The 16,753-nt window shown below is 34.5% G+C and overlaps 1 protein-coding gene across 1 annotated transcript; it reads left to right on the top strand.

Annotated features, from left to right (window-relative positions):
* Positions 1 to 434: 434 nt before the first annotated feature.
* On the top strand, positions 435 to 16,498 carry LOC145576510 (ribonuclease H2 subunit A-like). The gene is made up of 9 exons (XM_081634259.1): positions 435 to 650; positions 769 to 840; positions 7,665 to 7,788; positions 7,988 to 8,075; positions 9,085 to 9,222; positions 9,302 to 9,389; positions 9,461 to 9,581; positions 15,174 to 15,365; positions 16,042 to 16,498. Exons 1-8 carry the CDS (start codon positions 566 to 568, stop codon positions 15,352 to 15,354), a joined length of 897 nt encoding a protein of 298 aa, XP_081490385.1. The 5' UTR covers positions 435 to 565; the 3' UTR covers positions 15,355 to 15,365; positions 16,042 to 16,498.
* Positions 16,499 to 16,753: the final 255 nt, after the last annotated feature.

Below are 16,753 nucleotides of genomic sequence, written 5' to 3'. Positions count from 1 at the left end.
ATTTTATCAACCAGATACATTCAATATAAATACTCAATTGGTTCTGGTTCAAAAAATTGAGAATTCAAATTGAAATCGGTTGCAACCAGTTCGTTGCTATTTTAGGTCCCGTTCAGTTCACCTTATTTTTGCTGAATTGAAATTATTTTTACTGAACTTAAATTATTTTTACTGATCTGAAATTAATTTCGCTGAATTGAAATTAATTTTACTGATTTTCAATTATATTTCTTCTTTAAGTTTACTGATTTTTACTGAATTGAAATTATTTTTCCTGAATTGAACTTATTTTTACCGAACTGAATTTATTTTTACTGAATATTTTTTTTTAAGGTGAAATGAACAAGGTCTTACCGGATATTGAAACAACCGAGTCCAATTCCGGTTCCAAACCTACCTTTTCTACGGTTTCGGTTCTAAATCTAATTCCAAGTACCCAATATTTTTGCTCACCCCTAAATTTGCTTATACTAGTACAACACTCTCTACTATAAATAGCCTGCTCCTGAATCGTGGTTTCTGGCGGGAAACACAACAACAGAGAGAGAAAAAGAAAAAGAAGAAGATGGAATCAGATGGAGCACTACCCAATTGGGCATTAGAGCCTTGCATGATGGGCATCGATGAAGCTGGTAGAGGCCCTGTGCTAGGTTTGTTTTTCCCTTTTTTTCTTCTATTTTACAATAATTTTTCATGCTTCATCCAATATCTAATTTCTTTTTTCGATAATTTTCAATTTGCTAATTAAAATGCTTTTTCTGGGTTCAGGTCCAATGGTGTATGGATGCTTGTACTGTGCTGTTTCTTTTCAGAAGATTCTTGCTTCATTGGAATTTGCAGGTTTTTCCCCCTTTTTACTTTCTTGAAAAATTTGAATAATTTTTGCTCTAATATTTGGAGTTTTATTTATTTGTAAATTAATTGTTTTTTTAAGCTAATTTGGTCTAATATATCTGGGGTTTTATTGATTTGTTGATAGATTGGTTTAATAAGTTAGATTAAACAATTAGTGCTAATGCTTGATTTTGCTGTTAATTCAAAGCTGGTAAAGTTTATTTCTTTCATTAACCGGAATGTAAAATAATTGGAATAGGCTCGTATTGGTTATGGAGGATGCACCGGTTTTCACGGCTTTTGGTATGTGGGATGGGGATTTTAAGGGTGGGTTCAGGTTAAGGATAAGGATAAAATTGATGGGGATTTTGGTTTATATTGAAATTAAGTTGGGAATGTAAGTAAATTATATATTAAATGGTGGAACTTTTTTTCCTATTTTGTTTGCAGTGATAAATAAATCATTAATGGCTTAAGGACATACTCTTCGAAATTTAAGAAATGGGTTAAAAAAAAAAATAGCTCTTCTTTCTGTTGAGGGTATAAAGTTCTTTTTTTTTTTCCTTTCTTTATTTCATTTTATTTTATTTTATTTTGGAGGAAGAGGAGATAAAGTTCTGTTTGGATTTTATCCATTTAAAGAATCTCTAGTTTAAGAGTTTTGCATTCTGACCGAAATTGTTTCAAACCAATTGTGGTATGCATGGCTCATCGTCATTGCATTGTTGTTAAAGGTATTTTTACAGGTTTTAACGACATGGCATGGGTTTTTATACGTGTCTGGTATGTGTGCCTTAGAATAACTTGTGCAGTTGTGTGAGCTATGCTTGGTTCCAGTTTTCCACGCTTTACCGAGAATTTTCATGTAGATTGTAGAACCTTATTTTCTTAAGTTGCTAATCCATTCTTTGACAGATTTTATTCATTTTTTGTATGCTTTTGGTCCATTGATTCTTCCTTTATAGAGAGCCACAATTCTTAGTACAAAATTGGCGGTTGCTCATTATATAAAGATCTTAAACTTGGAGGATTATTACTACTCCATATATCTTAATTTCATATTCTTATATTAGAACCCAAACCTGTCTTAAATATGATGGCTGCTAACATGCAGAGAAACATATGTTTGAGATAAGCTGCTCATCTAGAAACTATAGTGGTACAGTTGACAAAGTTCCTACTAGTCTACTACGTGCTTGAAAACAAGGTGTTGTCAGCCATGTTTCCAGTTTATGCTTTTGCAAGTTGCTAAAAGTCCACCCAAGAAGATAATTTTTGCTTCTTTTTGATGAAGTAGTTTATGAACTTACCCTGTTTCATTTTGGATTTCAATGCTCTCTTTGGTGCTTTTAGAATTGGTGTTGTCTTAAGTATTAGTCAAATCTTGAAGAATAATAGCTCCCAAACTTCGGAAGTGACTGGGTCAAGTCTGACATTGGTATGCTTGTGGGTAGAGCTGGTAATTAAGCAATGCATAATTCCAGAAGTAGTACTATGGAAGCTTGTTGCTAGCTTTGTGACTTTTGTGAGCAAAATTTTTCGGTGAATAACCCTCCCATTTCAAATGAATACCCTCATCATCCACTTTGATGTACCAAATAATATATTTTCTAATAGTATATCCTATTTTGTAGAAATTTTCTACATTCAATTCCTTTGAAATTTTCTCAAAACCTGTATCACATGAAATTGAGACATTTCTTAGGGATAGAGAGTTCATTATTTTACTAAATGTATCTGACTTCCTACATATTTGGTTTTGTTGCATCTATAAAATCAATTATGAAGCGTATGGTGAGATTGAGATCATCTATGATTTTTTTTACCTTAGATTTTTTATAGATATAACCAGAATTGTTTGAAGGAGTTGTGTGACCCATCCACAAGTGGTAGGTTGGATTGAATTATTTTTCATTTGTAGCTGTTTGTTTTCAAAGCACTTCGTTGGCGAAGGTGAATTATAAGATGATGCATGTATAAAGTATGATATGATCGATCTGTAAAGAAGCATGTAGGATGCTCTTGAAGTTGAACTGAGATCTGATCCGTATACAAAGGTTTGCTAAAAAGAATTTAGTAGAGAAGATTGGCCTGGATGCCTGATCAAACAGGACATGTTCCTAACATTGTATATTTACGGGGGGATCTATTTAGAGGAAGCTATCCTGAAAAAATTAATTTATCTCCTTCTGTCTATAGGTTTCTAAATTCCACCAGAAAAGTCAGAGCCAATTTACCGTGGCTTGCTTGTTAATATATGATCCTGAACTTGTGCTGTCATTATATCATGAGACACCAATTGTCCTTTAGTTCCGTTGATTTAAAACTTGTTTATTTTCCCATGGCTTGTTATTTCTCGTTGCCGTGCTTTCCCTCTTTACGTGGTTTTGACTCAATCAATAGTAAGCTAGATTTTAAAACTCTGATTGATAGGTTGAACCTAATAAGGACAGGATCAGTTGAGTGCTAGAGATATGCCTGCTGTCACAGAGAAACATCCAGGAACTAGTGTGTTGAACCCTTCTCTTGAGACCTGGCAAGTAGCTGGGAAGGGAGAAGGTGAGTATGGCAAGAAGGGTGTGCATGTTCAAGAAGATATTCTGATCAGCAATCCTTTTGAGCAACTGTACCATGGTGGTGATGTTGAAAACGAGGGTGGTGCCCCCACTCTGGGGCTGAGGGAGGATCATGGATAGGATTTTAGTTTGGAATGTGAGGGGCATTAATGGCCTCTCAAAGCAGAAGGAGGTTAAGAACTTCCTTTTGGGACATAGGGTTGTGTTGTTTGCTTGAGACAAAGCTTAAGCAGGCTAATTTTCGGGGGGATTCATGCTCATTTGTTTCAAGGCTGGGGAATTACCACTAATTTTCCCTGGTTAAGGGTGGCAGAATTCTGGTGGCCTGGCTGCCTGATTTCTTTCAGGTTCAGATTCTCTATAGTCAAGCTCAGCTTATTTATTTGAAGGTTAGAAACTGTGCTCTTTCTTTTACTGTGGTGTATGGTCTGAATGATGGGAAAGAAAGAGAAGAGTTGTGGTGTTTTATCAAGGATATTAGCAGAGGTTGCTGGGGATTTTAACTCTCCTCTGAACTACTCTAATAGAATAGGAAGACTTATATCTTTGTCTGTGATTGAAGATTTTAGGGATTGTGTGCACTTTAGTGGTGTGCAAGATATGAAAAGTATTGGGAATAAAAGGCAAGAGGGGGATAGTAGGTTTAAGGATTTCTGCTTGTCCTAGCTCTTTTGTTCATTATATGCCTGAGCTATTTTTTGATCATTGCCCTGCTGTTATACATATTGATGATATAGGGGGTAGTCAGAAGTCTCACTTCAAATTTCTGGATATGTGGACCAATGATGCACGGCTATGTCTCCTCCATTCCGTTTCCATACCGGGGACATATCGGGGACGGAAACGGGTATGGGTACATGGTGTACCCTTGAAAAGTGGTATAGAGAGCCTTTTCGAGTACGGCTTTCAGGTGACATGGGGATGTTTCGGGGACGACTTAGGTACTTTTTGAACGTCCCCTAGTAAAATTGAAGCCCAACCCTAAAAAAAAACCCTCTTTAATTACTTACCTTTGCGATTTGGAAACCCTAAATCTTAAAATACAAAGACGATGGAGTAGATTGGCGACTTGCTTGTGTAGGCCTGTTGCCGGACCACCATCTCCGACCATCTGTGACCAGGCGACCACCATCTCCGACCATCTGTGACCAAGCGACCACCATCTCCGACAGGCGCCCACCAGCTGCTCTGCTTCTTTCTCTTGCTCTCTGTTTCTTTTGTTATGATATGTTCGATTTTTTTTCTTGCATTTATTTAAGTTTTTTGGATTTTACTTTTTCTTTTTTTCTTTTCAATCATAGGTGTGATTATGTGGGGTTTTTTTTTTCTTTTGTTTTCAAGACTAAATGTGATTTTAATCATTAATGTTGTTATATTGTGAATTTTGTGATTATTTTTTTAAATTTTTTTTTATAGATTTATATTTTGCTGATTTTATTTTTTTTGGCGTATCCATGCCGTACCCATTTTTTGGAATTTTAATTTTGCCGTACCCCGTCCCCGTATCCGTACCCGTTTTTGTACCCATATCCATTTATGTGCAACCTGTGGACTTTACATCCTCAGTTTCTTGAAATTGTGAAGAAAGTTTGGGACACCAGGATGTATAGAGTGGAGATATATATGGTGGTTAAGAAGCTGAAATTGCTTAAGAAAGAGCTGAAAACTCTGCATGAACTGATTTTGCAGATATTGAGGTGCAATATGATAAGCTTAAGCATGAGTTGGGTAAAGTGCAGAAGGATATTAAAAATGTATGGCTGATACAGCTTAAAAGTGAAGGAGAGCCGGCTGCTGGCTGAATTTGCTCAAGTTAGAGAGCAGTATTTTTCTTGGCTTTCTCTGGCTGCAGGTAGGGGATAAGAATACTAAGTATTTTCATAGAAGTATTAAGATGAGAAAATACAAGAAGAGAGTGATAGCTATTAAAGGGATTGATGGAGGTTGGTGTGAGTCTCCTAAGCAGATTTCTAATGCTTTTGTGGCTTATTATAAAGGGTTGTTAGGGGAAGATCCTGGTGACAGAGTGAAGCTTTGTCCTGTTGTGGTGACGCAACTACCTCCTCATTTAATTTCATCCAAAAATCACACATCGTAAGGTCCGTTGACCGGAGGGTCGAGATTCAAATTATCATCTAAACGAAACAAAAGTGCAAATCCCTAAAATTCATATGATGGTCCCGATCAATAAATCTAGAGTAAATTACAGTAATTACTTTACGTTTTTTCGAGACTTCAATGGAATTTAAAAATTCATATGTTAAATGGCGCACAGTAAAGAATGAACCTATACCAATACCTGTAAAAACCCGTTTAAGTTGCTCTTAACACCAATAACATTTAAAGAATTATCATGAATAAATCTAGTTGGAATTAAAGGGCGAGTTTGAAGGTGTTGAAACTTATCTTGTTGTTGTGTCGTAAAAACAACCTGTGAGTAGTCATCGTTTCCGAAAATCTCGTGTTCCACTGGAATTTGTTGTTGTTGCTTCTTTGCCCTTGAACTTTCTCCCTTTTGCCTCTTTGAAGCTACCTTAGGTGCCATTGATATTTGATTGAAGCTTTCTCTAACTTAAAAAATGGGTACCTTAAAAATATGAAGAAAAATGAAAATTTCTTGTTAGAGGATGTAGAATGGTAAGGGATCACAATGATGTAAAAATATTTAAGAAATATGATGATCTAAGTAGAAAATCTAAAGAAAATGAGTATTTTGGTTGGAGTTTAGAGAGAGAAAGTGAGAGAATAAGAGAGTATGAATGAAAATAAGAAAGGAGGAAGAAAGAAGAAAGAAAGAAGTCAAAGCTTTAAATTAAAACTCATTTAATTCATACAGTCAATATGAAATTAACTTGCAACATCAACAATTAACAAGAACTAATTATCCTTCCATATTAATTTATAAATCTCTAAAACGCTAGAATTAAACTACTCACACATATTTAGATCTAATCTTAACAAACTAAATTCTAACATATTGAAAACAATAATTAAGACTAAGCACTAAAAGAGTTGAGAAACAATACCAAACTTAAGGAAATTTGTACCTCGTAATTATGAAAACTTGAATCGAACAATAACAGATGAAATGTTCTTAATACTAAAAATTTCAATAAAAACTAAAGCTGAAAGTAATTATTTAAAAACGTGCTTAAGAATTCTACCACAAAATTTAAATACTTCTCTTAAAAAAGATTACAAAAGAAAATTAAGACTTGCCTAGAAAATACACGCGCCCGATCGGGCTAATATCGAGCCGCTATACTTTGACAATTTCTCGCTGACGATCTGGACATAAAGTCAATCAGGCGCTTATCTCCTAGCTTTAAATAAACTGTCATACATAATGCAGTCCAACTCTAGTATCTCATAGCGGTTTATTTGCCTCAGTAATCACCGAAAATCTGAAAATTCCTACAAAATTCATACTAACTCTACAAACACTAGAAAACGCATATTTTAGTAATAAAATAGCTCCATAGAGCTCAAATATGACCTCGGGGTGGGAAAAAAAAATCATATATCAAATACATAAATCAAATACCAATGAGAAGTATGTGGTGGTAGCTCTTTAAATTAACTGTAGAATTAAATCTATTTTTCCATATAAATAATAATTCTAGCTGAAATAAAAGGATCAATATTACTTGAATCATGGTATCTTTTACTCTTCTAGTACTAGGGATGCTGATAGGAACTTACTTTTGCTACGTAGTGTTGTTAAAGTAGTCCACAGGTTTCCCATTGCACCACATTGACGAAATTTATATTCTAGAATGCAAATCATGTGGGTAGGAGGTGGAATGGTTTGGTTGAGGGGATGCTTTAACATTCACTACTTTATACTTTTAAAGGTGTACACTATTTTGATATATAAGCAGCTGCAACTCTTAATTTCTTGCTTAAATAGAGCACTGAGTTCTATTCCCTACTGGTTTTATTTGCTTGTAGGGATTACCTTAGGAGCTTTTTAAATCAGTTTCTTGCAATTCTAAGAAAATTTGTCATACTATTCGCTAATGTGATGAAGTTTTCTAAATAGTGTCAAATTATGAAATCTGTATGCTGTCATAGAGTAACACCACAGCAACATTCTCACCTTTTTTTTTTTTTTTTTTTTTTTTTTTTTTTTTTTGACGGGAACATTCTTACCTTATTTTATGCAAATGTATAAGCTTGTTAGCTTGAATAAATTTTGTTTTCCACCACTAAGATGTGACTACCTTTTCTACTCCCCCTAAATATATATATCAGATTCAAAAACTCTCAAGGAAGAGAAAAGGGAGGAATTGTTCGAGTCATTGAAGGCTAATGAGTCTATTGGGTGGAGTGTTGATGTAATAGATCCCCGAGAATTGTCGGCCAAAATGTTAAAGAAGTAAGCAAATATTCAATGTATATATATGTATATATATTTATTTTTTTTCCAATTGGGAGGTTTGATGTACCTTTAGTTTACTTTCTCTCTCTATTGTTCCAACAGGAGTAAGATAAATCTTAATGAATTATATTTTTTTCTTTTTCCAATTAGGAGATTTGATTTACCTTTAATTTGACTCTCTCTATTGTTCCAACAGGAGTAAGATAAATCTTAATGAAATATCACATGAATCGGCAATGGGCCTTGTCACACGAGTGCTTAATATGGGTGTGCTTCTAACACAGGTAATGAATTTTTGTTAGAAAACACAAGAAACATGTTTAAAATTGACTATGATATTCTAGATGCTAATGCTAATATTGTTTTAGTCTTAAACGAAAGTCCTATTACTAGATTGTTCAGCATGTAGAATCTGGTGCATTAGTCATATAGATATACCTATATAATGACAGCATACACCTAGTCACAGATTTGATTTGGTATAACTGTATAGTAATTTATAAAGGGTAGACGAGTAGTACTCAGAATGAGTGAGTGTTCAGATTAAAGGGTGAAGATAATATTCCACAACCAATGTACAAAGTTCATAGTGAAAGGGTTAGTTAGAAGAAAGGAATTCAGATAAGTTGCGCAAGGAAAATATTGTCATTTGCAGTCTTTTAATGATATATATACATGTATTTTTTTTATGTATTTCTTTTTTATAAGTTTTATTGTTATATAACTTAAGATATTTAAGGCATAAATTGTGCTTAGGGATGCTTAATCCTCCTCCATACTGCAATATTGAATGAACAAATGAACTATTGCTTTTACTTTGATAGAGTATTAAAAACAATATTAGTAAACCCATTTGTGACCATATTTCCTACACGCTCTTCTTGTCCTGCCTTATCTTTTCACATTTTCTTCTACAATTATGTGATTTAAGTGTGTGGGTGAGCACTGAAGAGTTGAGTAAGTATTTCATACCCTTGTTGGTGTGCCAAGTGTCCTACAACAATACAAGAACTTGGGGGTAGTTAAAAGAAAATGATAGTTAAGGCCTTAGCAGTGGTCATACAGGTAAAATATAGGGTCCACTACTTGGTTTTATTATTTTTATATTAATTCATCTTTTCTCTGTTTTGACGAGTGAGAAGTTGTAGTCACAAACTCACAAGTTCACCTTTACTTTCCACATTGTAAACGTCTAAAGGCTTGACAAGGCTGACACATATTTGCACTTAAATGTGGTTCTTCTTTTTTTTTTTAATCTGAAGCAGCATAGCTAACAGTGATGTCCCATTATAGGTCTTTGTGGATACGGTTGGAGACGCTGACAAATACTGTACGAAGTTGTCTGAAAGATTTCCATCAATTAAATTTGTGGTTGCCAAGAAAGCTGACAGTCTTTACCCTGTTGTCAGTGGAGCCAGCATAGTTGCAAAGGTATCTGTGTTTTCCTTCAATTCTCTATTGCTGAAATGATATAAGATGATGCTCATACAATATTTGTTTGGACAATTAGGTTACTCGAGATCGGGCTTTGCGTAATTGGACCTTTGATGAATCAGTAGAAAACATGCACAGGAACTTTGGGTCTGGCTATCCTGGAGGTTTGTAGCTAGAGACTCTATTGTATAAGAGGTTTTATCTTTAGGCAATCTTATCATGCCCTATAATGCAGATCCTGAGACTAAGGCCTGGCTGGAACATCACAAACACTCTATTTTTGGATTCCCTACATTGGTACGCTTTAGCTGGGGCACTTGCACTACCTACTTCAAAGACGGCGCTGAAGTATTGTGGTGAGACAGTCTACACTTTTATACTGCTAATATTGCATGAGAATGGGTCCATATATATAAAAGTGCTTAATACCTCTTTGATTTGCATATATGGTTGGACACTAGAATGAAGTCTATGAATTACTGCAAGGTGATATGGTGATGTAAAGTGCTTAAAATATGTAGCACTTTGTTCATTTGGTTGAAAGTCTTCTGTTTTAACCCCCCCCCCCCCCCCCCCCAACAAAGAGACTCAACAGGCTTTTAAAAATGATTAACAAGAACTACTTATTGTCATTTATAAAGATCAAAGCTTTTATCCCCAATGATGGAGTCAGCTACATTAAAAGGATGTCATCTCTAGGTATCTTCAACCATGATCCTCTCCTTTCTTCTTATCCTTCTTGACTCCTTCCATCCAAGTCATCATAGGTCTTCCTCGACTTCTAGTCTCATGGTCTCGCCATACGCTTCTTCCATTCTACATTTTCACATGGCCACATTAGCATCATGGTTCTCCATTTTCAACCTTAAAGGTGTTCCTACACATCCCTTTCACCATCCGCATCTCTACTACTCACCATCCAAACATGGTTTTTCTTGGAAGTTGACAATACAAACCCATAAAACAGTTGTCGTCCCGTAGAATTTTACCCTTAACACCAAAGTTATGCTCTTGTCACACAATAATGGCGTTTAGGACCTTGTTCCATTGCCTAAAGGAGTGAAACCCATTGGTTGTAAATGGATATGAAAGACCAAGAGGGATTCAAATGGCAATGTGATTAAATGTAAGGCTCGTCTTGTCGCTAAGGGCTATACTTAAGAGGAAGGCATTGATTTTAAGGAGACTTGTTTTCCCATTTCTTCTAAACACTCCTATAAGATTATGATGGCAATTGTGGCTTATTTTGAACTTGATTTACATTAGATGGATTTGGATGTTAAAACAACATGTCTCAATGGTGACATTGAAGAAACCATCTATATGCGGCAACCAAAAATTAAATTTAGATTTCTCTCTTTATACTTTGTATCAGAAGATTCAAAGAAAATGGTTTTTAAACAAGCTTCTCGTCAATGCTGCTTTACGAGTTGCATGTCTCGGGGTTTTAAGATGAATGTGATGATTGTGTATTTCCATAAGTTTATAGGGAGCAAGCATTTTGAGCTGAAAGATCTTGTAGATGCCTCTTTTGTGGTGGGAATATTGATTTAGCGACATACTCTTGGTCTATCACAAAAGGGCTATATCGAGAACGTTTAAAAAAGTTATGGCGTAGCTTGGTTACCCCCTTTAGCATTAGGGAGCCTAATGTATGCCCATATTGCCCAAGTTTGCACACTTGATCTAGGGATTTATCATTAGAAAGCATTAGAAAAGTTTTGCGTTATTATTGTCATATAAGACAAATTAAGTACGTTCTACATTAATATTGCAACAAGGATAAATTGCACATCCTAAAGCACATTTTATATGTTAAATATCTATAATTGTATAAAAGTAAAAATTATAAAAAGTTGATGTTGTAAAAGTATTTTATGGGGCGGATCTAACAAGATCCCACATGACTATAATTTGCTTACAAATAAATTAATAAATCATTTTATATGGTCAAACAAGAGTGGTGAATAGTGTAAAAAATCAGTTATTGAATAATATTGGAACGGAGGAAGTATTATGCAATTATCAATATCATGCATATGTAATTGTATTTGGTCCATGTGGGAGATTATAAGAAATACGGACCTAAATATAATAATATGCATTTTCAATACAAGTATAATTGTGCTTTTTCGCTATCACAAAATTTAGCCCAAAATAAAGCATTACCTCGTTGCACAATGATCTTAACATTGAAATCTTATAATTATTAAAAACAAGAGAGAATCTTTGTTCACTCTATATACAAGAACAAATATAGTCATATAGGGTTTAGTTTGATTCGTTACTATGACTACCATCATTATAAATATCCAATTTTTATAATTTTTTGCTAACATGAAATTAGAGATATTGTGATCAAAGCTTTGTATTGATAAACCTAAACTGGAAAATTTTCAAGAAATATGGACCGAAATACAATTAGACCATCTCCAATGGTGAGACTTGAGTGAGTTTTTTTAGGAGAGAGAGTATTTTTTGCAAAAGATACCAAAAAGTTGGTATATAAACTTAGCAATTCCAAAAGAAAGTTGCTAAGTTTAGATACTCAACTTTGAGTCTTATTTGACAAAAAGTGTGGGCCCTAATCAATATTATAATATATTTTGTAATTTATTTAAGTTTTATTTTTATTTTATGTTTTTGAAAAACTTACAATATGGATTTGGTGGGCCATAAATTGAAAGTGATATAGTATACTTTATAGAGTCTCACCATTGGGAAATTAGACTTCACATGAGTTGCTAAATTGAGAAGTGAGTTGGGTATCACCATTGGAGGTAAAAACACCTAATTTTGTGTTTCAATACTCAAAGTTGAATCTCACCATTGGAGATGGTCTTATATGCGTGTACAATACAAGATAGATAACTGCTATCATATGGTTTGGCCCACCAAAAAAAAGAAAAAGTTCGTTGAGCCTTTTCTAATACATGATGGGTGGATTAGGAAAGGAGTCTATTAATAGATGTCAAGAGTTATGGTCTCTACTAGTACATACAATAGACCCTCAAATACATCCTATACATCCCATTAGTAGAGAGAAAACTTTAGTGTGTGTATTTGCTGCAAGATACATAACCAAGAAAGGGATTTAATTGAATCATCGTAAAGTCAAGTATGCTTCTATAATAATATGTATAAGTATTATTTAAATCTTTGCAAGCCGGGATCACCGAGCATGAACAGTGTAGCCAAGAGACCTAATAAGATATTACAAGAGAGTATGGAGAATGGTTAATATTCTCCATGAAGTATCAACTAAGGCAGCTTCTAAAACCCCTTATTAACTATGGATTGGCAAGAAACATAGTATAAGGCATTTACACCTTTGGGGTTGTCTAGAGGCAAGGCCTTACATGCCAAATGATGAAAAAAAATAGGACTCTAGAACTATAAGTTATTACTTAGTTGGGTACCGTAAAAGGTCTACGGGGTATAAGTTTTTTGATTCTACATCTAGATCAATTTTTGAGATGAGAAATGCAATTATTTTTTTGAAGATGTCGAGTTTGGAGGGGAAGATAATCTTAAAGAGTTTGTCTTTGAAGAGGAATATGTTTACGCTTTTAAATCCCTTTCTTGGTTATGTATCATGTAGCAGATACACACACTAAGGTTTTCTCTCTACTAATGGGGTGCATTTGAGGGTCTATTGTATGTAATAGTAGAGACCATAACTCTAAACATCTATTAATAGACTCTTTTCCTAATCCGCCCATCATGTATTAGAAAAGGCTCGACGGTTTCCGCACTTAAAAGACTAAACACAAACATTAAAAGATGTGTATTAGCCCAATTATTATTTAATTAAATAACTTTTTCTTTTTTTGGTGGGCCAAACCATATGATAGTAGTTATCTTGTATTGTACATGCATATATGTATTCTGGTCCATATTTCTTGCAATTTCCCTCTTGGACCAAATACAATTAAATATGTGTGATATTGATATTTTCATTATACTTCATAACCTTAGGAGCTCAAAGATACCATCACAAATTTAATACGTCTTTAAGCAATTTGGTCCATCAATCATATTAACATAGAATCAAAGCGATCTATGCTACAATTGAAATAACTATATCCATCATTGGTCACAATGTCAACATGATTAACGACATGAATCATATATAGGTGTGTAGTATGAAAAGATCATATAAATGTGATCCAAATGTGCTTACTTCTAACTGGTCTTCTTTAAACTTTAGAAAAATCTAGATTATGAACTAATAGAAGAGTAAGAAAAACTGAAAATTTTAATGCTGCAGAATATACTTTTACCATTTTCATACAAGCATCATAATTACTAACTCCAACTGAAACTAGATATCCTTAGGTGGTATGACACCCATACGAGCAGTATGCTCATGAAATACTTTGGGAGGTAAACCTTTAGCAAGTAGATCTGCTACCATAGAGTTTGTGCCGACTTGCTCTAAAGACAATTGTCTACTCCACTCTTTCCTTTAAAGCTCTAAACTTGACATCAATGTACTTTGACTTTGTCTGGCACTTGTTATTGTTTGGTTACCTGTTACCGTCCAAAGTCACATCCCTGCAAGAGGGAATTTTTATGAGTGATGAGATCACTGTTACATATGTCTTTGTAGTGATAACTCACATTTAAATATTTGATGACGTATGTGATATGGCTATCTTATATTCACCCATTAAATATTAGTAAATGGCATATTTAGACATGGATTATCCATGTTTTCTTGGTGAGAAATGTTTCATTATCTCAATATTGAAATCAGATCAGATCAGCTTTAGGCTAGAGGACTAACTGTTACGTTTTGATCCCTGATGTTAGTGTGCATCAGCTGCAACTTTTGTGTTCTATCCTTGTGAGCCATTTGGAAGTGAAGTGAAAATTTTAAACACCATATAAATAAAGAAGGAACCAAATATATTGAAGGGGATGATTCCTTCTCTTTGCTACCGACCAATAAGAGCTCAATTCAGCATTCCTTGACTGGTATCTTCATTGAGGGAGAAATGGCATATAATCTATAATTGGGATTTAGCAGCAGATGAGCATATCGTTTATTGCCAGCTGCCAACAAATTTCATTTTTTGGCTGACTTGTGTTATAGGTCATTATAGTTTTTATGAGCTCTTTTTCCTCTCTTTCTTGCTTTCTCTTCTAGAGAGATCGATGTGTACATAGATTGAGATATTTCCCTTGCATCAAATGCATCTGTAATAGGCTAGCAATTTACTGTAATTAATTCAACAAGGTAGAAGATATATGAGGAGAAGATTGGCTACTGTTTGATTGAATTGCTGTCAAAATGTTACAAGGGTTAGTATCTTGAGGCTACAAGTCTCCTAAGCAACTTGAGGCTGCTAATCTCTCAAGAGTTCACTAACAATTTTCTAGATACCCTACAAAATGATCTCTCCTTTATATAGTACAAACATTCTACTCAAAAGCATGCTAATAATTAATGATTGCTGTCTTCTACTCCTAACAGAGAATCAGCTCTTCTTTCACTTGTTGCCCCATCACAAATTGCTTCATTAATCAACTGTTTGTCTTCTTCCTCCAAGGGTATGTGAGTATTTTGTCTTGCTGTGCTTGGTTACCTGTTTTAATTTGCATCCCATCTTTGGACTTGGCTTGTTGCTTTCCACCGTTGACTTCCCCTCTAGCATAGACCCGGATTTGTGGTTGTTGACCCGGATCCATCACAGCATCTCAGAGTTTTAGATGTGTTTTAATTCTGAGCTTGGGAAAAGACCCTGGGATGGTGCGGAAAAAACATTCATGATATTTATTTTCAAACATTTGACAGATATGACATTTTGCTACTCTGAGACACCACACACACACACACTTCCACACACACATCTGCTTATTTTTTTGAGGTTGCTTTACAGTAAATTAATTCAGGGAATCTCTAATTGTGTGATTGTTTTTCATTTGTCCAATATCTTCGATAGGGAAGCAGATGGTGCCTTGGATGAGGATGGTACAGCTAACAAGAATGGCAAGCGACAGCTCAAGCTAAGCAATCTAGGTTTCACAGGAGGCAAGAGAAACAGCGAGGAAATTGAGTCCAGTGGTAAAGGTCGTTGCAAGTTTTTCCAGACTCGCAAACTCGAACAGCTTGTACAATTTTAAGTTATTTCAAGGTACAAAATTATTGCTAACATTGGGATCTTCTATAAGTGAGGTTAACTGTGGAGTCTACTCATACAGGTACATAATTTGTACAAGAGTAGATATCATATATGAAGTATCGAATTGCTAATCTTTCAATGACTTCAGATTCAATAAGTTCTCTGACATTAGTAGTTATGTTATGTGTACCTGGTATATAAATTAGCAAATGATGCATTTATTAAAATCTGCTGATTTCCCATTACTTAGTTTTATAGGTAGCTAGTTAGTTAAACTCATTTCACTTTGTATTGTATGATGCGACATCTAATTTTATATGAAAATGACGGCTTACATGCGTTGCTTGAAAGATAATCCTTTTGCCGAACTAATAGGTATGCATTTATTTTAGGGTGTTAGAAAAAATTGAACTTTCCAAAACTGTAAATGATTAAATTTATTAAAATTGAATATATGCATTTACTTGAGAATACTTATTAATTTTGTTGTAGTCTTTAGTATGTGAGGTTAGGATAATGTGATGATTATTTTCAGACAGAAAGAGTGCAGAAAAGTATGATAATCTAGTCTTCACTGAGATTTTAGGCCAAGTCTTTGTCACTTAATATTTGTGTTCCCTGATGCTTGTCATTTACTGCATTTCCATCCTTGTGTTCTTGTAATCAAGTGCTTTTACTTCTGAAACAGGTGTATCGAACACACTGCTGTACAAAGCATGTGGATGTGCAAAGCAACCTGCAATGTCTGTCAACTTCAATGACTTATGATGTTATTTACTGTTTCCGTGGAACCAGAATGGAAGCATTGAAGCGTCTTGATATGTTTGTTCATATTCACATACTGTCTGCCTTGCTTACAAATGTAGGTGCTTGCTATGACCGACTGTAAAATGAGGAACTGAGGTCTGAAACTCTGAGGGTTCTCTGTAACGTTATGGTTCTGATATTTCAGCGAATTTTTCTTTTATCTTGTTCATCATTAGCATTGACATATTTAAAACTTAAATTTTCCAAGATAATAAGCTAGGTTAATCGGTTAACACGAATAACGTAATAAGGATTGGAAGATTCCTTTGGATTTTTCTTTTTTTATGTCACAATTATTTACGAAGTATATTACAAACCAAACCAGAATTTATAACTGATGCAGATCAACTGTAATCTCCAATAGTGTTAATTAAGCATGAAAGCATTCAGGAATGATCTCTTCGATAGTCATATGATTCAAGTAGAAACATGATTACAGACCATGCATGTCAAAGCTCCTATTAATCATCAAGCTGATCGGTTTTGTGACAAAAAAACTGACACAATATTAGCAGTAGTAGTTCTTAAACCCGTCATTATGTTAGCCAGTACTTAGTAATCTTTCCTTAGAGAGAAGGTTATATTATACCAGT

Source organism: Chenopodium album, chromosome 13 (genome assembly GCF_948465745.1).
Source record: "Chenopodium album chromosome 13, dcCheAlbu1.1, whole genome shotgun sequence".
Classification (NCBI taxonomy): domain Eukaryota; kingdom Viridiplantae; phylum Streptophyta; class Magnoliopsida; order Caryophyllales; family Amaranthaceae; genus Chenopodium; species Chenopodium album.
This window is presented reverse-complemented; position numbering and strand designations above follow the sequence as displayed.

Bases quoted from the DNA above. Each gene is read 5' to 3' on its own strand.
- LOC145576510 (XM_081634259.1), top strand. From the start codon at position 566: ATGGAATCAGATGGAGCACTACCCAATTGGGCATTAGAGCCTTGCATG. The intron at 7,789-7,987 runs GTAAGCAAATAT...TTGTTCCAACAG, and splicing joins TCGGCCAAAATGTTAAAGAA to GAGTAAGATAAATCTTAATG. The intron at 8,076-9,084 runs GTAATGAATTTT...GTCCCATTATAG, and splicing joins TGGGTGTGCTTCTAACACAG to GTCTTTGTGGATACGGTTGG.